Below are 24734 nucleotides of genomic sequence, written 5' to 3'. Positions count from 1 at the left end.
CTCTCCTCCCAGAAACCTGAGTCCCCAGAAGGGTCTCCCAACCACCCCTTCACCTTCCCCCTACACCTCTCAACCTTACCCCAGCCCCAAAGAAGAACGGAGGTTTGGACAGGAGGTTAGGAAGCAAAGTGTATTAGTCAAAGAAATGGCAGAGAGAGGCTAAAGAGAAGTGCAGCTCAGTCAGTTCCCCAGCAGAAGAAGTGGAGACTCCTTTATCTATGTTTGGATTTTTGTTTTTTTATACATCTCAGCAAGCCTACGAGTGAAGTAGACATCACCATTGTTTTCCTTTCACAGCCTGTGATCTAGTTCTTCTCACCAAAACATTCTAGCTTGCTTCAAACTAGCACATGTGCAGAATGACTTCCTCATCTATTCTCTATAATGCAGATTTGAGGCATGATGTCCATACAAATGTCATACTGATACAACTGGACATGTGATACATACCAGCCTAATTAAAATAGCCCATGTATGCATTAACCTCATTCCAACAGTTAATTGTTTTCAATGTTAGACCACTTAAGCACAATCTTCTTTCCTTCTACCCATTTAATATCTGATTATTCCAGACAAGGCAGAATGCCTTTAACATAAGAAATTGACTGAGTCCTACTTCAAAATAATGATATAGTGGAAAAACTAGAGAAAATTCTCTTTAGATAGAAGAGTAACAAGAGGCATAATGGGATTTGTAGAGAAGTGCTCATCCTGGCTAAGCAGTAAGTTTTGAGAAGCTAATGAATACACCTATACCAATAAATCAGAGAAAGCCATGACAGATGAGACACAAGCACTGCCAATTTCTACGAATCTGGCAGCATGCTCCTTGGCTCTATCTTGACCTGTGCCACACAGAGACCTCCCAGACAATCTGTGAACTGTTTCTTACAGGTGGGATAAATGACAAACTCCAGCTCTGGAGAGTTCAACACAAACACCCCGAGTAAAATGGGATTGTCCTGTAGATAATCTTCATTATCAAAGAACATTATGGATAACAAAGGATGTGTTTTAAATCTTTAGGGGGAATGGTGGGTTAAACAAATTCAAGCATTTGTTTGATTCATGCTAGAGATGAGGCATCTTGGTATATGTGGAACTAATTAAAAATAACAGTGATAGACTTTTAAAGAAATTGGAATAAATTTATGTAACCAAAAGTGCTAATTAATTTCTCTTAATTGTATTCCATAATACACATGCACTAGCTATGAATGTTAATTATGTTGTGATATGAGTAAGATTAATTTTCAGTTCATAGACAGCAGCCAAATACAATATCTGAAACATTAATCTCCTAATTCCTAAATGCATTTCATTTGCAACTCCAGTACATTAAGTATGTGTAAGTCAACTGGCAGTATATAATCATACTTGTTGATAAAATCCTTCAATTAAAAATATAACACAATTGAATGCAGGTTTATAGACAGCATTTAAACTGTTTTCCCATTGCTGCCAGAAGTGTCACAAGAATTCCCAGGTCAATTGGTTATCCTTGCTAATCAGGCAGAACAATTATTGCCCATTGTTTCTTCACACTTCCTCCTGGATTTCTGATATAGAACTTGTATGTGATCATCGTATCACATATCTCTTGACATTGAGGATACCACTTTAAATGATGAAAAATTGTTCCAGAGACAGCTGACCTATTGTTTGCAAAGGGGTACACTGATAAACAGTCTTCCTTTTTATTTCTCTTCCTCAACATTGACTCTTCTGGTAGGTTTCCCAAAGAAGAAAGGTGTTTTGTTTAGTGAGTCCACTTCAGTCATAAAGCATGTAAACAACATCCCTACTACTGCAACCTGATCTTTGCATTCCAGGCCAGTATCAATGTTGAAGGGTAAGACAGCAAAGAATGTTCTATCAAAAACAGGGACTACCATAAACTACATGTCCACAAAGGCATAATGTCAATGAAACTGGTAACAAGGAGGCAGGTTCTTCAGATCCAATTAGTTCTGCCAAGTACTAAGCACTTTTAGTGTCTTTAGTTCTTTCAGGAGAAAAGGCTTTCCAACAAGGAAATTACTTATTTAGTTTCAGATTTTTTCTTACAGTCATCTGCTATTTGTCATTTCTGATAACCAATGGTTGTCACCTACTCTTCATGCTTCACTTTTTTTCTACAACCTAGAATCATTGAAAGAGGAATATAAGCCAAAATCCTAAGTTCCTTAGGGTATTGCTATGCCATTCCATTTTTTACTTAATTTTTATTATATTAAAGCATCTTACTTAAAATAAGATCTCATTAAAAGTGTATTAAAAATGTAATACTCCTATAGATTCAGCTCTAGTTCTAGCAATGCAATACCAATAAATATAAAGCCATTACTTTAGAAGTATAAAATCAGTCAGATTTTCATGTGGAGTGGTTTCGAAGTAATTGCTGGTCTTTTATTAGAACAAATGCATTATCACAGAGAATATCATAAAATCACAAAACCTAAGAGGTTGGAAGGGACCTCCAGAGATCACTGAGTCCAACCTCCCTTCCAAAGCAGGATCGCCTGGGGTAGTTCGCACAGGAACACATCCAGGTGGGTTTTGAAAGTCTCCAGAGACTCCACAAGCTCCACATTAAACATCTCTCGTGGCCTTGAAAAACTCTGAATGCAAAAATACAAGCTATTATTAGAATACTTGCTTCTCTTGTTTCCTCCTTTCCTCTCAGTTCTCTTTTTATGCAATGTATGCAACAATTATGCTCTCTCAGATCAAAGTAAGGATGCCTGACTGTCAGCAGTTCTTATACTTTTATACAGTTCTTTATGGCTGAACACAATTCTAGAATTCTTTTAAAACTTGGTTCTAAATGTTCATTGCAGACACTGGTCTTAGAGACACTGTCAATTCAACTTAGTGTTAGCTGGTTCAACCTAGTACTTTCCCTCCTCAGAGTGATGTAGCTAACTGTTTTTCTCCATCTAGGCATTACCCTTATAAAATCCTCTATTTAAATATAAAAAAAACTACCTCATTTAATATTTTGAAAACTCATGGACCCATAGAAAACATCTGCTAGGAAGAGACTTCAAAGGTTATCTAGTCAACCTACCACTGAAAGGTCAACACTAAGCTATGTTTCTTAGCACCAGGTCCACACACTGCTAAAATACCTTCAGGGACAGTGATTCCAGTACTGTCCTGGGCAGATCATTCCAATGTTTGATAGCCCTCTCTGTGAAGAAGTACTCCTATCATCCAGCCTGAATCTTCTCTGATGCAGCTTGTAACCATTTCCTCTAGTCCTGTTGCTTGCCACCAAGATGAGGCTGAACCTCTCCTCGCTCCAACCCCCTTTCAGGTAGCTGTAGAGTGACGAAGTCTCCCTACAGCCTCCTCTTTTCCAGACTGAACAAACCCACCTCCCTCAGACTCTCCTCACAGTTCATGTGCTCCAGATCCTCATGAACCTTGTCATCCTTCTCTGCATACAGTGCGGATGCTCAATGTGCCTCTTGTAGCGAGGGGCCCAGAACTGAACATAATACTCCAGGCGTGACCTCACCAGTGCTGAGTACAGGGGGATGGTCACCTCCCTGCTCTTGCTGGCCACAGTGCTTCTACTACAAGCCAGGATGCCACGGGCTTTCTCCGCCACCTGGGCATCCTGATGACTCATATTTAATCGACTGTCAATCAGACCCTCCAGGTCCTTCTCTGCTTTCCAACCACACATGCCCAAGTCTGTAGCTCATTATGGGGCTGTTGTGACCTGGCACTTGTCCTTGGTAAACTTCATACAATTATCCTTGGACCATCAGTCTAACCTGTCCAGGTCCTGCTGCAAAGCCTCCCTACCCTCTGGCAGACTGACACAGACACCCAGCTTGGTGTCATCTGAAAATGTACTGAGTGTGCACTCAGTCTCCTCATCTAGATCACTAATAAGCCTGGAGAAGAGGAGGCTCAGGGGTGATCTTATTACTGTCTACAACTACTTGATGGGGCATTGTAGCCAGGTGGGGGGTGGCCTCTTCTCCCAGGTAACCAGCAATAGAACAAGGGGACACAGTCTCATGTTGTGCCAGGGTAGGTATAGGCTGGATATTAGGAAGAAGTTCTTCACAGAGAGAGTGATTGCCCATTGGAATGGCCTGCCCAGGGAGGTGGTGGAGGCACCGTCCCTGGGGGTCTTCAAGAAAAGCCTGCATGAGGCACTTAGTGCCATGGTCTAGTTGATTGGATAGGGCTGGGTGCTAGGTTGGACTGGATGATCTTGGAGGTCTCTTCCAACCTGGTTGATTCTATGATTCTAAAGATATTAAAGAGGATAGGCTCCAGTACTGAACCCTGAGGGATGTCACTAGTAATTGGGTGCTAGCCAGCCTTCACTGCGTTCACCACCACTGTTTGGGCCTGGCCATCCAGCCAGTTTTCTAGCCAGTGCAGAGTGCATTTTTCCAAGCCAGGTGCCCTGAGTTTCTGAAAAAGAATGTGATAAAATGAATTATTGCATACAGAAGCCATGGCAGGAAGATCATGTTTCTCATACAGTGACTTGACGAAAAGGCTCACCTAAAGGTGACTTACAACTCCCAGCAACACACAGTCCCCAGACACATAAAGTGAGAATTACTAAAGGAGATGAGGCATCATAATTTTGAAATCCTGTATGCAGAGAGGACAGCTGATCTGATCCTCTCATCCTTGAGAAAATACTTTAACCACTTCATCCACAAGTACTTGAAGGAGGTCAATGCCAGCACTGCTTTTCAGGAGTATTCTATGCACCACTACTGGATGTGGCCAAAGGGCAATATGTGAGGACCAATTGAATGGATGGGGCATGGCTCAAGCTGCCAACATAGCTGCCTAGTGCCATGCAGCTAATTTTAGGTAATATACAGTACCTAAGACTCCTACATTGAGCTAGGAATTCTGACATGGGATGTGTAAGAAACCCGAGTCCTTCTGGGCAAAACAGAAGCACAGAAGAATGCAAGTCAGGCATCACCTCTAGAAGTTGCCTAGTCCTACCTCCTACTCATAGTGGAGTCAACTTGATTGGAAGTTGGATGAATGTTCTCAGGGTCTTGTCCAGGTAGAATTTTAATATCTTTGAGGAAGGGGATTCAACAGCCTCCCTGGGCAACCTGTTCCCATGGTTAACCATTCTAACAGAGATATTTCCCTTCACTGCTATGCAGGTGCCTTTTGCCTCACTGTGACCTATGACCACTAACTCTTGCCCTTTTATTCTACACATCTGAAAACAGTCTGACCACATCTTGTTTCTAGCCCTCCTAATAGCAGGCTGTCTAGATTTAGCCTGTATCTGTAGGGTAACTACAGAAGTTACTCTATCTCCTGATTACCTCTTGCCAGCAGAGAAGGGTCATCAGGAAAAGAAGACAAAACCCACAAACTAAATGAAAACCAGATTTAATGAATTAGCCAAATTAATACCAATGTCAGTATAAGATATACAAGGTTATAGTCAGCCAGCAGAAGTGTAGCAGTCACAATATCCAGGAATGCAGTCCTGAAGAGCAAGAAAGGGGTAAGCAAGAACTCAAGCAAGAGGCAAAATCCATACTTTGCACTGAGCATGATGCTCATGGTCTGGGACACACATGTGTGCCAACTCAACTCGTCTGTCCTGGCTCACTCAAAACTGCTAATGGCCTGGAGACTGACATACTGTCCCAGCAAAATCAGGAAACAGGCAGAAGTCAAAAGCCATCTTTAAACTTTTTTTTTTTCTGGAAGTTAAACAGAATTTCTTCAACCTCTTCATGTGCTTCTCCTCCTTGACCATCTTAATGGCTCCCTGTGTGAGTCTCCTCATATCTCTGTCATACTGGAGAGGGGTCAACAGAATAGTCAAGATGCAGTCCAGTGTGCTACTAAACCTCACTGCCACCAGGGCACACTGCAGATACATGTTCAGGTAGTTCACCAGGATAGAGTATGGTGTGTCTTTTGTAGAGTTTTGGCAAAAAGAGATCTAGACCCTTTTTTATGGCCACTAATTCAGAGCAGGAGTTGTGTTAGCTTTAAGATGAAAGTACTTACACTTGAAATGACTAGGATTTCAGGTGCATTTGGTTATTCAAATGCTCTATAGATGATAGTCACAATAATTTCAGTTACTTTTACAAACTCATCTAGCATTAACCAATGCAAATAATTCAATCTTACTTCTTTAAAGGAAAAAAAGTACAGAAACTGATCTCATCTTTAGCATAGCAATAACAATTATTTTCAAACTTATCATGCACAGGCTTATGATGATGATTACTATACCAGACGTACCAAAATATTTTTAGGACTGAAAATTTACTGAAGACTGAAGGTTGAGATTATAAAATGTTTAACAATTCCTCCTTTTTTAATTATTATTTTTAATTATTTGCATTAAAATACAGTGAGAATCAGCCTACTCACATGAGTAATTTCTGTCTGATGAGAGACAGGTATCCTCTATCTATTCTATTTCAAATAATAGAAAAAAATATTTCCCTGACATTAGCCCTTTTTTTTTTTACAGAGCTAAGTTCTGTAGATATATATACACATTGTTTTTCTCCCCTAGACACAGTTAGAAAAGAAGTGACAGTGCAGGATTCAAATTCCCTTGGGTTAAATGTCCCCTTAACTGTGATGCTGGCATATTTAAGCAAGTTGGCAATATACGTAACTACCTAATTAACTTCTAGAGCTTGTTTAAAGTCTGTCTTAACTCAGCATTCCTGACCCTGAACATTATCACCTATTTCTTTATAAAGACTATCATCATATTTGGGGAGAGGTTGTGGTAACCTTAAGTACCTTACTATACATGGTACACAGACATCAGATGAGGGTAGCTTTCATTTCACAGAATTGCAGAATTTTAGAGATTAGAAGGGACCTCCAGAGATCATTGAGTCCAGCTTCCCTGCCAAAGCAAGATCACCTAGGGTTATTTGCACAGGAACACATCCAGGCAGGTTTTGAAAGTCTCCAGAGACTCCACAACCTCTCTGGACAGCCTGTTCCAGTGCTACATCACCTTCATTGTAAAGAAGTTTCTCTTCATGTTGAGGTGAAATGTATGTTCCAGTTTGCAGGCATTGCTCCTTGTCTTATTGCTGCTGACCACTGAAAAGAGATTGGCCCCATCCACTTGACACCAATGCCTTAGATATTTGTATATATTGATCAGATCTCCTCTCAGTCTTCTCCAGACTAAACAGCCCCAGGTCTCAGTCTCTCTTCATTAGGAGAGATGCTTGAGTCCCCCAGTAATTCTTGTGGCTCTCTGCTGGACTCTTTCCAGCAGGTTCCTGTGTCTCCTGAACTGGGGAGCCCAAAATTTGACACAATATTCCGTGTGTGGTCTCACTAGGGCAAAGTAGAAGGGAAGAAGAACCTCTCTAGACCTGTTGGACACACTTTTCTTGATGCACTCCAGGATGACATTGTCTCTCTTGGCCACAAAAGCACAATGCTGACCCATGGAGAACTTGCTGTCCACCAGGACTCCAAGATCTTTCTCCATGGAACTGCTTTCCAGCAAGATGGCCACTAACCTGTACTGTTTCTGTTGTTATTCCTCCCCAGATGCAGGACCCTGCATTTCTCCTTATTGAACTTCATATGGTTTGCCTTCACCCAGCACTCTAGCCTCTCCAAATCTTGTTGGATGGCTGCACAGCCTGACGGGCTGTTGGCCACACACACACCCCACTCTGCCCCAGTTTTGTATCATCAGCATACTTGCTGAGGGTACATTCAATGGCCTCATCCAGACAGTTGATAAAGATATTGAACAAAACCAGATCTACTACTGAGTACAAATATTAGATCTAAACTGTAGATGTAATGCCTAAATGACTAGCTTAGCTTTAATTTAAATTTCAATCTATTACCACTCAACTTTTCCATGCTACTTGTTTTAATTATTTTCAAAGTGATATAAATTTAAATACACAACGGTCTCACAAAAGACTAATAGCATATTCATTTATTGTAGGAAAGAAACACATCTGCCATGGCTTAAAAAAAGGGAATTAGGAAAGAGGATTGGTTAACAAGTTCATAAGATGTTTTATCAGCCACTTGTCACTCTCTATATTTTGCCTAATCTGAGTCAAATGAATTTTAGTTTTAAATAAAGCTAGCATGTATGTCTTGCTATAATCAGACTTGTGCAGAGCTAAATTATTTATTCTTCCAGTAGTAAAAATCTCTACTTTAATCCCCTTGGAACAAATATTTTAAGTTCTTGATCGTAGGAAGACTTAGAAGTTTCCAATTTATCTATCTATTAATTACTCCTATGTTGTATCTTTCCATCTTATAACCCAGCTGGACAGCAATTAAGGTTGTGCAAATAATCATCTTCCTGAAGTACAAAGATCTTCAAGAAATACATTCTGGCTTTTATCTTAAAGATAAGAAAGAACTTATTTGGACAAAAATGAAGTTTTTAATGAAGATCATCTGGGAAAAAAATGAAGGAAAAGCTAAATGATTTTACAATGTCATTAATTAAGTCAAGTTTATGGAACTGGCTTCAGGGTTTCCCCTGTAAAAACATCATCAGCTCTTCTTACATACATCATGCTTCATTAACACTGCTTTCTTTTATGTCTCTGATGAAAAAAAATACCAAAATGAAATATCAAAATGCTGATAAGAAAACCAGAAATTATTTGACATTGGAAAGCAGTAAAGATGGCAATTAATGCTAATGAAGCAATATATTAGGTACTGACATCTGTTTCCTTAGAATGTTGTTCCTGTTTAAAAAGAGGGGTGGGATAGCACCAATGCTCTCATTGTAACAACTTTCAAGATTAATGTGATGGTGTTCTGGAGCACTCCAAATTCCTTTCTTCCCCCCACCCCTGCAGGTTCGAATGGGGAGGAGAAGGCACAAAACCTGCTTCCCCCTCTGCTCTGCAGGCTTGAAGGGAGAACAGCGAAAGGCACCTTTTGACACGTGCATTGACCCATGTGTAAGCCCATGCTGGAACTGGGCTGGTGGTTGGCTGGGTTTTTGTGCTCAGTATAAAGTGGCAAATGTCTAGAAAAGCATAAATAGAGCAAAGAAGGTGTGAGGTGGTTCCTGCCTTGACAGAGCACCCACCTTGACAGAGTTCCTGACAGGACAGGTTCCTGCTGTGAATTAATTCTTGCTTTTGGACCATCCCTGCTTTTGGATGGCTCCTACCTTTTTACACGGCTCTCAGTTTTACACCATCCCTGCCTTTGGGCAGTTCTCCCCACTTCTGCACCATTCTGTACAAATTTGCAAGCTTAGCAAGTACTGGGGTCCCTTTGAGAGAGCTGCTGGTGCCACCCAGACCTGGCTACTCTCAGACCATATAGCAGCCAACTTCCTGGCTGCTATTCTGAACTGGGCAGACCCTAGCAGTTTGGCTTTCCCCTGCTACTGCTGAGACAGCATCGCTTCCACAAATCCCTGTCTTGTGGCAGCCTTGTCTCAAGACATTTGTGATTTTGGCAGCTTTGCCACTTGCCTTGGGCTTCTGCTGTGTGGTTCCAGACTATTGGATGTTGCTTGCAGCATCGGAAGGTAGTCGCGCAGCAGAGAAATCCTGCAAGGGATCATCACCAAATACCTATCTCACCTCTGTGAGTAAAGCCTGCTGTTCCCTTAATTCTCTCATCAGCCTGATTGAGTGGGGTAAAGCTGTGTTTATAGCTTAGCCTTTTCCATTTCATGACTCCCTAAATCTCTAAATTTGTCCATACCATCATTTGAAGAATTTTTGATTGAATCAGAATCTGTAAATAAACCTAAACTAGTTTTGTATACAGTTTGTGGGTGAGGACTTGGGGAAAATAAAATAATTCTATTTTTATAACTTCTGACTTGGCCACATTAATTCCCTGCCTCCACGACAGATGGACATGAAAAGAATCTCTAGGCAGAATTCTAACTGTAATTCTCTTTTCAGACTGCATAAGCCATTTTGACTTCTGCTGTATTCCCATGCTTTCTGAGTGGTGCTGATTTAATGCGTCAAAGTACAAAGCAACTTCATTATACAGCTAAATAAATTCCCTCTAGCTTTTAATACTTTAAACTAAACCCCTGACCTAAAGCTTTTGATTTTACTATTCCTTGGTGTAAAAGATGGAACTAGGAGGAGAACTAGAAGTTCAGTATACCAGAATCTGTTCTCACAGACCTTGCATGACTTTGGAAGCCTCTTCTTTTTTTTCTTTCTTTCTTTTTTCCCTCCTCCTCAAAAAGATATGTTACAAGCAGAACTTAGGGTCTTCTGTAAAATGAAGCCTTATTAAATGATCCTTGACATTCAAAAAGATATTTTTGAAAACTAGCCCTTTGCTCTTCAATAAAGATAGTCAGAGACACATTGACAGAATGAGGGGACACAGTCTCAAGCTGTGCTAAGGGAGGTTTAGGTTAGATGTTAGGAAGAAGTTCTTTGCAGAAAGAGTGATTTGCCATTGGAATGTGCTGCCCAGGGAGGTGGTGGAGTCACCATCCCTGGAGGTAGTTAAAAGGAGGCTGGATCTGGTGCTTAGTGCCATTATGTTGGTAATAGGTTGGACTTGATGATCTTGAAGGTCTTTTATAACCTGACTGATTCTGTGATTCATCCACTGTGTTAATATTTGGCATTGAAACACCACTGCAAAATCTGACTCTGTTCTATTATCTGTTGACAGGCTGTATATGTAGACATACATTTACTTAGGTGAAGCATCATTTACTGTTTGATACTAACTATTTGGTAATTAACCATATAGTCTATATTTCTTTTCTATATAGTATATATTTGCTATCATTCATTATTGAAAAAGTTCAGTGTTCTTTTACAATAAACTGCTTTACTGTGTCTCAGGGTACAAATCAAAGGTGCTACATTTCTTTTTTAATCTAGGATTGAATAAAGCTTTGAAGTGATAAGTAAAGGAATCACTGTGATGATGGTTAGCAGCTTTATCAGATTGTCAAATAAAGTTCTAGATATTTCAGTTTCAAACATTGACCAGCAAGCTGTGATAATGACACCTGAATTTTACTCCTGATTTTAAAGACACGAGCTATTCTAATGAAAAGAGTTCTGTAGACATACTTGTCTTGCCTGTAAGAATCTCTCTCCATGGCTTTCTTAGTTCCTACTGATTCTCAACCCTGTTACCCTTCTCCATCTATTGGGTCTTCAGTTTATAATTTTAATTCAATTTAGACGTCTCTAGTCCTACAGAGCATATATTTTTAACTTCCTATTTATTTAAGGTAGCACATTTCACCTCACCCCCTGTGCTGCTCTTGGTCAGTGCTTTCAGAAGAAGACTAAGTGGTGACTGGTATGGGAAAAAAAAAACCAAAATATTTTCTAAGATTTGTTGTTATTTTCACCAGGCTTCTTTTTTGTAAGGTAAGACGTAAACCCACTGGCTGGCACAACAACTAAAATAGCTTCTTTTTCAGTAAAATATATACTTTTACACTGCTTCCAGCGCTGAAGGTCTCTTTGCTTATAGGAAAGACACATTATGGTTGAATACCCCAGACTGTTCACTTATGAACCACAGTTATGTTAAAGGTGTTGAACAAGCAATTCTATGCTGATATTTTTACCCCAACAAAGTTTCTTAATTGTTCATGCAGAAACCTTGAGAAGTAATGCACCTGTATGTGCCAAAGGTATGTCAAGTTCCTAGTTTGAAATAGTGAAGCTCCTTATTTCCTCAGGGATACAATCCCCTAAGTTTGTAATGAGTATATTAAAATATGATGATGGAATTGAGTTTAGCAGCAATCAGAGCAGATCTTTTCACTGTCATGCAAAACCCCACTTATTAGCAGTAAGGTCACTCATCTGGCAAGTGCCTCAGTTCAATACAGGACCAAGTATTCATGGGCATCTTTATAGCCCATCCTTCCTACTAGGAGTTCTAGGTCATGCAAGCTGGACACAGTCTGTCAGATGTCAGTCTGACATGATTTTACCTATAAATTTCTCAGACTTTGGCAAGGATCAGGTTGGACAAATTAGAGTGGTGGTCAATGATCAGCTGTGCATTCTGCCTTTCCCAAAGGATCTCTTAAGAGCTTCTTCTCAGGCAGGATGAGCTCATGACCACAGTGCAGATACACATCTGAAGCCATGACGGAGCAGACAGAATCAGCAGTATATGAGCCATGTCACAAAAATATTGACAATGTAGTCTGCTTGGTTTTGATCATGTGGTCACTCTATAGTTAATTACTGCAAATTAATAATTTAATAATGTTGCCAATAATATGAGTACCTTTAATTATTATCAAAATGAGCCATGAATGCTGCTGTCAAGTTTTGATAGATATTTAGTGGCATTTTCTCAACAGGAATAATTCGGATCTTCATTAAATAAATGAAAAAAAAAATATTCAAAAGCACTGAAAGGCCAAATTGTGATTAATTGTACAATTATCCATTCTTAATGGGAATAACAGGCTCCTTTATAAGACTTAACTGCTATTTTATTTATTTTAAATTTGTTTGAAAACAGTGAAGCTTGCATAATGTTCAGTGAATTGATGTGAAAATTCTTCAAATGAGAATTTTTGTAGAAGCTACACAGTCTTATCAGCATAGGAAAGTTGCTCATTGATGCTTATCTGAGCCCAAATCTAGTAAACAACTTAAGCATATCAATTTAGCCTTAAATAAGTAGGAAATTATGGTTTGCTGCATGAAGATCTCAGAAGAAACAAATTAATAAACTGGTACTTTTTTCTCTGAAGTCAAATAAAGGTTGAAAAATATTAACAAACCTTAGGAAACTTCTTTTGTATCTGACACATTGTTGCCACTCTTGCTTTAAAAATGTGTTTTTCATTGAAGAGTCCTAATCTGCTTGTTCTTGCTGCCAAGATCTATCACCTACATCTGTCTAGATCTATTGATTTCACTCAGTAAAACAATGGATTTTACTGCTATCAAACATGGTAAAACACGTATATTTCCACATCCTCTTAAATGTATTCATCTTTGGAATACTAGGAAATGAAGAAAGATGTGAGGGCTTCTCTGGCTATGCTCTCCTTCACGTTTTCTGAGAAAATGATTTGCAGCTGTCAGTACTAAGTTATGTTTATGGAGTGGAAAGAGAATAGATTATTTTATTTGTTTTAAATAAAAAAGTAGTAGAATAATAACACTCTTGCTGAATTGGAGAGGAATACAGAAAGATGTATTTAAAGATGTGCAGGAGAAGATACGGCATACGTAGAGTCACAGCATCATAGACTGGTTTGGGCCAGAAGGGATCTCTAGAGGTCATCTAGTCTGGCCCCCTTGCAGGCAGCAGGGACATCCCCACTAGACCAGGTCACCCAAGACCCAGTCAAGCCTCACTTTGAATGTCTCCAGGGAAGAGGCATCAACCACCTCCCTGGGCAACCTGTTCCAGTGCTCCACCACCCTCATAGTAAAGAACTTGTTCCTAACATCCAATCTAATTCTGCCCTTCTCAAGCTTGAACCCATGGCGCCTTGTCCTATCACTGCAGGCCTTTGTAAACAGCTTCTCTCCATCCTTCCTGTAGGCCCCCTTCGGGTACTGGAGGGCTGCTATTAGGTCTCCCCAAAGTCTCCTCCTCTCCAGACTGAACAACCTCAGCTCCCTCAGTCTGTCCTCATCGTAGAGGTGCTCCAACCCTCTGATCATTTTCGTGGCCATCCTCTGTACCCACACCATCAGGTCCATGTCCTTTCTAAAATGAGGGCTCCAGAACTGGATGCAGTACTCCAGGTGAGGTCTCACCAGAGCAGAGTAAAGTGGCAGAATCTTTAACACCTAATACAGATACAGGATACATGAGAATTCTCCCCAAACCTCCTCCCCTAGCCAAGCTAAACCACCAAACCCTGGAAATCATTTTCTCCCCTGACATTGTCTCCCATTAGGCCCAAGCAGGCCTGACTGCACAGTAGAAATTCACTGCAGCTGCGGCTTTGACGGCTGCAGGCAGGTTACCTCCGCTTTAGCTAACCAGATAAGAGCCCTCTAGACAGATAAAAGGAAGGGAGAAAAGAGAAAGCTTCAACTGCATTGCTGCAGTTACTTATAAAGTGATGGCAGGATTATGAGACTGAATAACAAAGTTATGATTTCTGGAGACAACCAGGTCTGTCCCCTGGGACAGGACTTGTCTCTGTGGTCTTAAGTGAACCTGGTGTGAGAGTCTGATCCTCTCTCTTGTTAATCAACAAAGATAAAGATTGCATCGTCCCTCCTAAATCAACAAAGATTGCATCATCTCTCCTTAATCTTGTTACTTTTGGGACTCAGACTCGGTGCTTGGCCCAAAAGCTCAGAGATGCAAATCAACAGACAATACCTTTGAAACTCCTAGACCTCACCCTGGCTGGACTGCCCAGGAAGCCCACATCTTATCTCAGCTGCCCCCAAGGGTTGTGTATGCAGGGTGTGGACAGGTGTAGCCGAGAGAGGGCGGAGGCCCTCCCCCCGGCGATGCCGGACCCCTGCGAATGTGTGAGAATGCACAGGAAGATGCCCTGGGGGGCTGCAGCTGGACACTGAAGAGAAAACTGTATAAAAAGGCAGGAGAAATGCCTGCCAAAGTGTGGCATTCCCAGCGGACCACCATTCCCACCGGACCAAGAGTGGCATTCCCAGCGGACCACCATTCCCACCGGACCAAGAGTGGCACCTCCAGCGGACCACCAGTGGCACCTCCAGCGGACCACCGAGGGCAGACCATCACCAGACCACCAGAACTGCACACCACCTGAAGAACCTCTGACAAACTCTGCAGAAGATCATTCCTGGGCCACGCACCCGTTTCTCTCTCTCCCCTTCATCGGCGGCTGAGGGTAATATGATCACAGCCTTTTCCCCTTCCCTGCTCCTTCTTTTCTTCTCCATCGATCTCTTTATCTTTCTCTCTCCCCCTTCTCCCCTCTCTCCCTCCGTTTTGCCCAACCTTATCCTTTAATAAACAGTTTCATGGTGATATCTGGTCTCGTTTGCACCTTAATTTCACAACACGGAATCCATAAGAACTGGTCTAGCTCCTGTGGACAGAAATACTGTTCATCTCTGCTCCTCCAGACCTTGACACCTGGGACCCCTCAAACCACCACAAATACATCTTTATATAAGAGAAAGAGTAACTTCTGCAGTAACCTTTCCTGCATAACTCCGCAATGAAGAAGTGCTTTGAATATTTACAGAATTAATGCTTGACTGAGAAATTGAAAATATACTCTGGGTACTTATTGAGGTACTAAAATATGGCCATAGTGCTTTACATCCTGCAAGCTCTTTGTGAGTATTCAATGTTTCCAAAATAGAGAACTAATCATCTCGACTTACCCACATTTAATCTGCCTGTGACTTCTCCATTTGAATTGCGAGCGTTCACAGTCACATTGTGAGTAGACTGGAGAAGCAGTGATGAGTCCTGAAGTATGGAGAAAAAGAGTAGATTCAGTGGAATAATTAGAGTTTTAAACATTTTAAACCATTTAGTCTACTGTTTATGTTAGGTCAGTCACTGGAAGAGCTTTGTAGCTCCAAAAGAAGCCCTACGAGGAGAGGCTGAGGGAGCTGGGATTGTTTAGCCTGGAGAAGAGGAGGCTCAGGGGTGACCTTATTGCTGTCTACAACTACCTGAGGGGTGGTTGTGGCCAGGAGGAGGTTGCTCTCTTCTCTCAGGTGGCCAGCACCAGAACAAGAGGACACAGCCTCAGGCTGCGCCAGGGGAAATTTAGGCTTGAGGTGAGGAGAAAGTTCTTCACTGAGAGAGTCATTGGACACTGGAATGGGTTGCCCAGGGAGGTGGTGGAGTCGCCGTCCCTGGGGCACTTCAAGGCAAGGTTGGACGTGGCACTTGGTGCCATGGTCTAGCCTTGAGCTCTGTGGTAAAGGGTTGCACTTGATGATCTGTGAGGTCTCTTCCAACCCTGATGATACTGTGATACTGTGATACATAGATGTTATCAAATAACCTGGGCAGGTATTTTTGATTACTTCAACAATATCAGATTAAAAATGAGAAAACTTTATAGTGAATACTTCAAGAGAACAAAATCTGTATTACTGGCCCAATGAATGTCCTTGCTAATATTTTATCCTTTGGGAAAAAATGGTTAAGTACTAGATTTATTCATTTCAATACATAACTGTGGGTCCTAGAAGACTGCCACTTTGCTGAAGTGTGAATATCCTGTTTTTAAAATTTATGCTGTCATATCAACATGGTGAAAAACTTGCATCTGCGTTTTTCTTCCTCAGTGGTCCATGCAGCCTCCATGCTTGGCTTACTTCTGGCACTTGGCCCTGACTTTCCTGGCAAGGCAATTCAGACAGTGGGTGATGGAGAAAGTAGCAGGTTGACTAGCTCAAAGCTGACTTTAATAGATGACAGTACAGGTAAGACTGTCAGTTGAAATTAAATCATCTCCCTGTTTGTCACTTGGAAGGATGACAGAAGTATATCAGCAGGCTGATCAGCCTTACTTGCTTGTCCACGTACCTGCACCATGCTTTGAGCGTAATACACCCTGGGCTGTTCCACATCTGGCGTTCCAGTACAAAAAGTCATATCTGAAGGTCACAAAGCAATGGCGCTCATATTTGGTTTAACTCTTTCCATAGGTCGTATCACAGCTGGGACATCTGCAGAGCAAGCAGAGCCTCATGCCCACCTATCATTCTGTGCTACTTATGGAAGCCAGAACATGCCAAGAAGGTGTAATTGGTGTCTTCATTCATCCCTATCACACTTCGGCACAAGCCAGACTTGCTATGGTAGGCACTTCAGAATTTTCTGCTACTCTCAGTGTGGAATTAATTCACCAAAACAAAAGCATCCCCTTGTGTTAACTCATGGCTTGGTGTGCTTGTTGAACACCTCCTGTTTCCATTGCTGTATCCCATTATGAGATCCCAGTTGCTTTAGTATCTCAAACATGGTGTTACACAGTCTGCAGCATGGATTAAAACCACTGTAACAGTGCAACTGGAAGGCTGATGTACACACTGCAGTCTGCACAGCTCTGCAGCCTGTGGTGGAGGGGCAGCAGCCCCAAAACAGAGGCTTCACCATGCCTCTACCTGCCCGGACACGTTTTTCTGCCAGGACCCACAAGGCAGTAAACAGATTGTGTAACCCACACACGCCCAGCCCATGTGCCTCTGAGGTCCAGGAAGGTAATCCCCTATTGGGAGGGTCCAGGCATGTCTCTACTGCCTATTGGGGCAAGGTTTGGCTTATGGCCAACCTGATTGGTCATTTTAGTTGCCCAGATGAGCCACAAATCTCGAGCCAGAGCCTATAAAGAGGGGTGCATAGCAGCACCACGTGGTCAGACGGTCCAGACTGTTCAAACCATTCAGAAGCTTAGAGCATTCAGACTCAGCTCTGATCCACAGCAGCACCCTGCTGCCCTGACCTGCTTGCATGGCCTAGACACAGGATCAGGCCTTACTCACTTGCAAGCACTATAGAGGCTCAGACCTCATGCATTGATCTCAAGGAGCAGTTAAGCTGTCTGCGAGCCCTTTGAGAAGCAGAGGGCATTCATGCCTGCACTCCATACATACATGGGGAGCTGAGAGCCCCTGCTTAAGCCTAGGGCAGCCATACTTACTGGCTTGCTGTCCTTGCATTTATCTATGGAGCTTACGTCTCCCTGCAGCACGGCATAGACCCTGCTTGCCTGGCATAGATACTGCTTGCCAGCTATTCTGTAAATCTGGAAAGATCCAGGCCCAGCAGACCCTCAGACTGTCTGCAAACCTGCAAACACAGCCTGCTAGCTGTGAGACCGCGTTAGAAGCTGCACAGACAAATCCTTCTCCTGCACCGGGGAAATCCTGCCAGCTGATCATCCCTGGGCACGGCATCCAGAAGAAGCTGCAGCTCCAAGGCAGAGACCACTTCACCCCAGGAGAGAAGGTTGGAGAAACTCTATTCAACCCAGAGACTGGGAACCCTTATCATCCCTGCAAGCTGGGACAGAATCCAGCTGCAAAGACCCCAAGTACTGGGCACACGCTGAGACAGAATCCTGAGAGGGTGATTAAAGATTAATACCTAAGAGCAACACCTAAGCAAGCTTTAATTCCTTTGTAATATAAGTTATCTCTATCTGAAGAGCACACACAGTTTCAGCCCTCACTGGGCAGACACTAGAGTTGTTAAGAGGCATTAAGCCTAAGGGAATTTTTCTCTGTCTATAATTGTTAATAATTTGATATTTCCATTTGATAATTAATCCCTGTAAATATATCCCAAGCTATTTTCATAACTTTGCAATACAAACTGGATTTCACAGTGGTTGGGGGTGGTACAAATTTGTAAATATTAATTTTAATAAATAATTTTATAAAAAATCAAAACTGCCTCAAATTAATTTCTCACCTCCCCCTAACAGAGGAGGAACAGAGAAATCTCCTCCATGACACAGTCACAACTCTTACCCCCAGGGGATGATGGGGTAACAGCAACTGCCAGGTGGCTACATGTGAGCAGCACACCCGAAGGCTTCACTCAGCATGGCCGATACAGCCAGTTGTGCTGTGCCACCCACTCTGCTCTGTACCCTCTACTCTGCACTGCCCGTGCCATCTGCCAGCTTTGCGGCGGTCTGTTCTCCAGCTCCTGCTGCTGCTCCACACTGCCTGTGTGGCCCAAATGGCTTTGTCTGCCTGCACTGCTCTGCCAGCTCCACACTGCTCTGTTTCCACCACTGCCATGGAGGCCCCCCCTTTTCAAAGTGTGTGTCAGCCACCAAGATCATGATAATTCCATAACCTGAATCCAGGGGATGGTGATATTTCTTTCTTTGCAGTTGGATTCCCTCTCTTTCTCTACTTTCCCCTCTCATTTTCCTTCTGCTTCAGTCCAGTCTAATAAACCATTTGGCAATTGTTCATCTTTGTTTATTCCAAGGGACCCTCACTGCTGACCAGAGTTGATTCAGCACAACTGGGTTGTGACACCCATATCTTCCACTCGAACTTTCTGTACTACAGGACTGTTGGAGCTTTCTGAAGCTTTCTGTCTTGGAAAGCAGGTGAGTAACTGTTTAGACAGAACTAGCTGCTCATTGTGCCCCATCACAGTGGATTTAAAGACAGTCATGAAACTGGTTCACAGCAGGAGACCTAGTAGAGGTCATTTGAAGTGTCCCAGAACTTTGTAAAGTGGCCATTGAGTGAGTCCTTACATTTTTCTTCAGTTTAACAACTGAATTGTCTTTAAATGGAGCTGATTTTCAGGGAGATCATACTGGCTACTGTCTTTAATATTAAGTATTAGAAAATCATCTCATACATAATATTAGGTAAAGAGAGTGGTCAGTATCATCTGAGTCTGATCATATTCATTTGGATCAGTAAATTGTAGCTAACTGGTAGAGTGAAAAAGAGGGGATGAAGTTGGTCGTGGTACAGGTGCTTTCACACTAAAGCATACTATGTATGTAATGCATGAGAACCTAGAAATTGAGGAGTGCCTAAGCAGATCTCAGTTGTCAATGTATCAGGCAATACATGATATTAAAATCCTGTTAGTAAGCTGCCCGTTTAGGACTTTAGAGGGCATACACATTCCTAGATAAATTAGCTTCTAACTACTGGAATGTTAAAGATCAGTCTTTTTCACATACATGGCTTCTGGTACTTTTTCTTGACTCAAGAGAGACTACAGCACCTTGAAGGGCAAATCCCTGAAAATTACTCCCCAGAAAGTTCCTGCTGTAATTTAACCTAAGAATTTTGTCCACATTTTATGTGAAGAATTTTACTACAAACACCTAGTGTGGTCAAAGCAATATGAAGTTTGGAGTCCAATTAAAAACAAATATATATTTTAAAAGCCTATCTTACAAGCAGGAAGATAGTTTATCATTAAGTGACAAAATAAATGAATCTCATTTTGTAAATTGTATCAGGAACAGAGAAAGCTAACAGAATTAACACAAATAACAAAAAGTCTGAAGAAAATAGTAAGGCAATTCACATTTATGGTAAGAAGTTAGTATGAAGTGGAAAAGAAAGTTCAGCAAAGGTCAGATAAATATGAAACATTTGAGTACATGTGCTAAATGACCCACAAATCTGGGCATCTTCTACACGTGTGTTGTTAGCTAATTAAAATCTAGTAACATATTTATAAATTCTCATCTTGTATCTCTGCATGAATATGTATTAGCTAAGTGCAGTGGTGTTGCCCACAACTCTGTGTTGGACTCATAATGAAGGAATAAACTTATAATAGCCTCTGGAGATCATGCATAGCAAGTGTATCTTCTGCTACATATTTTCTTAGCATTTTGGAGACCTCATTAGGTGAGAAAAGCTGTTAGGAGACTGCAGGGAGGAAACTATTAAGGCAAAGCAGAAAGCTGCTGTGATAACTGTGAGCGCAATGAGTTTCTAAGAAAAACTTAGATCTCATAACTTCACTAAGAATTTATATATGGATGGCACTTGGGACATCAAGCTACAGGCAATTAAGCCCTAGAGAGTTCAAAGATTTCAAAAAGCAAGCAAATAAACAAAAAAAACTCTGATGAGTTATTTGTAGGCAGAGACATGCAATAACCCAATGACTCTAATTTAAATTCATGCTACTAATGACCATGCTCGGTCATTAAACAGCTAAGCTTATATTAGATGCTGCCACACCTCTTTTACCCTGTATTGTTCTAAATATATTAAAAGCTGGAAGGAATATTAAATGAGCACGAACAGTAGCTTAACAATGCATAATGATTTTTTGGGGCAGAGGGAGTTCTTAAGTATTAGCTATGCTGATCTTAAATAACATGTTTTGTTGGATAAACTACCCCAAGGGAAATTCACTTCAGCACATAAATAGTCTTCCCACTGCCTAAGAGGCAGAAAATACAGCCTAAGTAACAAAATGGAAATATAGATTTAATAATGGAATTTCACCCTCTAAGTAAAAGATGCTCTTGGAAATACTTGTTGCAGAGGGGAACCTCCTGAAACGGGCAAGTGTAAGGTCCTGCACATAGGAAGTAGCAGCTCCGTGCACCAGTACACTTTAGGGGTTGAACTGATGAAAAGCAGCCCAGCAGAGAAGGATATTGGAGTCCTGGTGGATAACAAGGTCATCATGAGTCAGCAATATGGCTTTGTGGTCATGAAGGTAAATGATACCCTAGGATGCATTAAGAACAGCGTGAGCAGCAGATCAAGGGAGGTTCTTCTCTCTCTCTACACCATCCTGTGAGTCCACATATAGACTCTAGAGACAAGGGAATGCTGGAGAGATTCCAAGGGAATATTGGAGAGTCCAGTGGAGAAGTACCACTATGATTAGGGGACAAGAACACCTCTCTTAGGAAGAAAGGTTTGGTCTGTTCAGCTTGGCGAGAGGAGTGAGAGGGGATCTTACCAATGCTTATAATTATCTAAAGGATGAATGCGAAGAGATGAGGCTAGCCTTTTTTCAGTGCTGTCCAGCAACAAGGCAAGTGAAATGGGCACAAACTGGAACACAGTAAATTCTATCTGAACATGAGGAAAAAAATCTTTCAGGGTGACAGAGCACTGGAACAGGCTGCCCAGAGAGGTTATGGAGTTTCCTTCTCTGGAGACTTTCAAAACCCACTTGGACACCATCACGTGCAACCTACTCTAGGTGAACCTGCTTTGAAAGGGTGGGGTGGACTAGACAATCCCCAGAGGTCACTTCTGACCCCTACCACTCTGTGATTGTACTGCAGAAAGAGAGAAAAACTACAGCTTGATAGATGTAAAATACATTATCATTGTTTTATTTTTAGTAATCAGGCATTTTAACAACCTTATTCTAATAAACTTATTTACATTTTCTTTTGTTATAGTGACACAAACACTAACTTTTTCCTAGGTTCAGAAAAGACTCATAGCTGGCTACATCTTGGTAAGGATGATTACATCTTTGAAGTAATAAAAGAGCCATATTGGGCTTTTACTTTAATTGAATAGTACTTTATGCAATGAAATGTCCTGTTGGTTGATGACAACATTAATAAAATATGGCTCTATTTTTTGAGACTTTGGATTACAGGTTCTGAAGATATATTCATTTTGTTGGCTAGAAACAGATACTTCTCTACAAAAAAAATCACTGGAATAAGTTTGAGAGTTCACCTGGATAATTTAAAAAACAATTCAGATGCTTTTGTCTTTCCTCCAAACTGAAATAAAAAAATCTTTCATATCATACCCACTCTTAGTGCCATTTGATCAATATTTTCTTTGATCAAGAATGTTCCTTTCTTACCTTAATAGTAACAAAATTTCCTGTTTATGTGCCTTGGGTTTAGTCAATCACAGAATCACAAAATATTAGGGGTTGTAAGGGACCACTAGAGATCATTGAGTCCAACCTCCCTGCCAAAGCATGATCATCTAGGGCAGGCCACACAGGAATGCATCCAGGAGGGTTTTGAAAGTCTCCAGAGAGGAAGACTCCACAACCTCTCTGGTCACCCTCACCATAAAGAAGCGTCTCTTCATGTGAGGCAGAACCTCCTGTGTTCTAACTTATATCTGTTGTTCCTTGTCCTATCACTGGGCATCACTGAAAAGAGACTATCACCTTGATTTTAACACCCACCCCTCAGATAGTTATAGATCAGATCCCCTCTCAGCCTTCTCTTCTCAAGACTAAACAGCCCCTAAACAGCTCCAGTTCTCTCAGTTTTTCTTCAAAGGAGAGATATTCAAGTCCTGCAATCACCCTTGTAGACCTCCTTTGGACTCTCTTCAGCAGATCCCTGTTACTCATCTAATGATGAGTATTCAGTACCACCTGAAGATGAATATTCAATACCATGCTGATGCCATGCCAGCTTTAAAATGAAAGTGCTGTTTGAAGTGAAGTATCATGGGGCTTGTAGTTCAGATTGTAAAATGACAGGCTTCCTGTTTCCAGCTTCCTCTTCCAGTTCCTGTTTTTGGAGTGTTAGTCTTTTCCACTGGGCTGACCATAGGCTTGGGGGGTGGAGGGTGACATTTTATTTTTAGCTTCTGCTTCTGCTCTTGCTGGGCATTTCTATGAGACAGGCTAAAGTGATTGTACCTCATATTATCTTTATTAAACTCTCTATCTCAATCCAGGGCTTTTTGTGTTACTTTCCCTCACAATCTGTTTGCTGGGGTCTTGTTAGAGCAGAGTGTTAAACAAAGACATTATGTAAACAAGACTATATCCTATTTTTTTTCCATATACTCCTATAGATTTTAAACCCATAAATATATAAAGATATCATACACTTAATATGGTTGCCCTAGAAATGACAAACCCCAAAATTAATAGAGAAAGTTAGGAGGAAGCTCTTGACAGAGAGAGTGATTTGTCATTGGAATGGGCTGCCCAGGGAGGTGGTGGAGTCACCGTCCCTGGAGGTCTTCAAGAAAAGCCTGGATGAGGCACTTAGTGCCATGGTCTAGTTGACTGGCTAGGGCTGGGTGCTAGGTTGGACTGGATGACCTTGGAGGTCTCTTCCAACCTGGTTGATTCTATGATTCTAAATTATAACTTTTTTCAATAGGATCTACTAATTTTAGAGATACTGAAACTATTCTGTAACGGATGAATAAACAAAATGAACTCTTTCAAAGGGAATCCCACACTAAAATATAACCTCTTTAAAAATAATGAAAAACTTTCTACACACTCTTAAAAATTTAGGATTACTTATATACGGTGACAATTAAAATTTCTTTTTGATTACTTCTTATCTCATGCCTAAAAGGAAAGTGTTAATTCTACCATAGCATCATGACATTGACTCGATGACCATGCTTGTAAAGTAGGCAAAACTATCTGTGTGTACATGTACACACATATCTATATAGTCCCATGGCAGATTCCCAGACCTGGCACGAATTCAGCTGTTCATAACTGCATGAATTTTCTTTTAGCATTATTGAACAATTATCTGCTTACCACTCGAGAATGGATTTCTTTGGCATAAAGAGGGAATAAGAATTCCGATTCCCCTTCCAGACGAAGGCCTTCTTTCGTAACACGCAGGTGTCCCATTCCAGTCTGAAAAAAAGATGCAAGAATTTTCCATACTTTATTATTGTTGCCCTATTTGGGTTTTGTTCTTTTAATAAGCTGAAATTTCCCAGAGATCTCTGTCTCCAGTCTATTGATAAGGATACCCATATTAATGAATTTACAATCTTGAGAATTCCTAGTTTCTTTTTCTTCTGTAAGAAACTGTCGCTTTCAAGAAAAGTTATTAAGTTGGGGGTTTTATTTTGTTTTGTTTTGTTTTGAGGGGAATAAAAAACAATATTGCAGCTGTTAACTTGAAAAGAAGTGCATCGTCTGTGCTCAATAGCTTTTGTGCTTGCCTTCTAAAAATGTCAAGAGCAATAAACTTTTGCAAGAGTACTCACATAAAGCAAACCTTATGTTAATACCTCAAGGTTTGTTTTTATCAATAATGTATTTTGCAAGGAATGCATTATTTCTAAGCCTACTGAACAGACAAAGAGGGAATTTTATTTGCTCCTACTTTCAGGAAATGCTTCTTTTAATCTTTTTTTTCTTTAGTTGTAGGTCAAAGTTCCATTTCTCACATTGCCATTTCTTTTCTCTGTCACCTGCTTGTCAGTTTTTGTACCTCCTTCATTTGCTCTCAATCTCCTTATTTTAGTCCAGCTGTGCTTTCCAGTCCAGACCTTATCATAGAATCACAGAATATTAGGTGTTGAAAGAAACCTCAAAAGATCATC

The 24734-nt window shown here is 41.1% G+C and overlaps 1 protein-coding gene across 5 annotated transcripts in view; it reads right to left on the bottom strand.

Moving 5' to 3' along the window:
* SGCG (sarcoglycan gamma) overlaps positions 1-24734 on the bottom strand; it is a 163457-nt gene that overhangs the window by 43824 nt on the left and 94899 nt on the right. For all 5 annotated transcript variants that reach the window (XM_064171867.1, XM_064171860.1, XM_064171873.1 and 2 more), the window contains 2 exons: positions 23935-24036; positions 15333-15420 (listed from right to left, as the gene is read on the bottom strand). In XM_064171867.1, coding sequence (XP_064027937.1) covers positions 15333-15420; positions 23935-24036 — 190 coding nt within the window. The remainder of the gene's footprint in view (positions 1-15332; positions 15421-23934; positions 24037-24734) is intronic.

Source organism: Pogoniulus pusillus, chromosome 3 (assembly GCF_015220805.1).
Source record: "Pogoniulus pusillus isolate bPogPus1 chromosome 3, bPogPus1.pri, whole genome shotgun sequence".
Classification (NCBI taxonomy): Eukaryota; Metazoa; Chordata; class Aves; order Piciformes; family Lybiidae; genus Pogoniulus; species Pogoniulus pusillus.
This window is presented reverse-complemented; position numbering and strand designations above follow the sequence as displayed.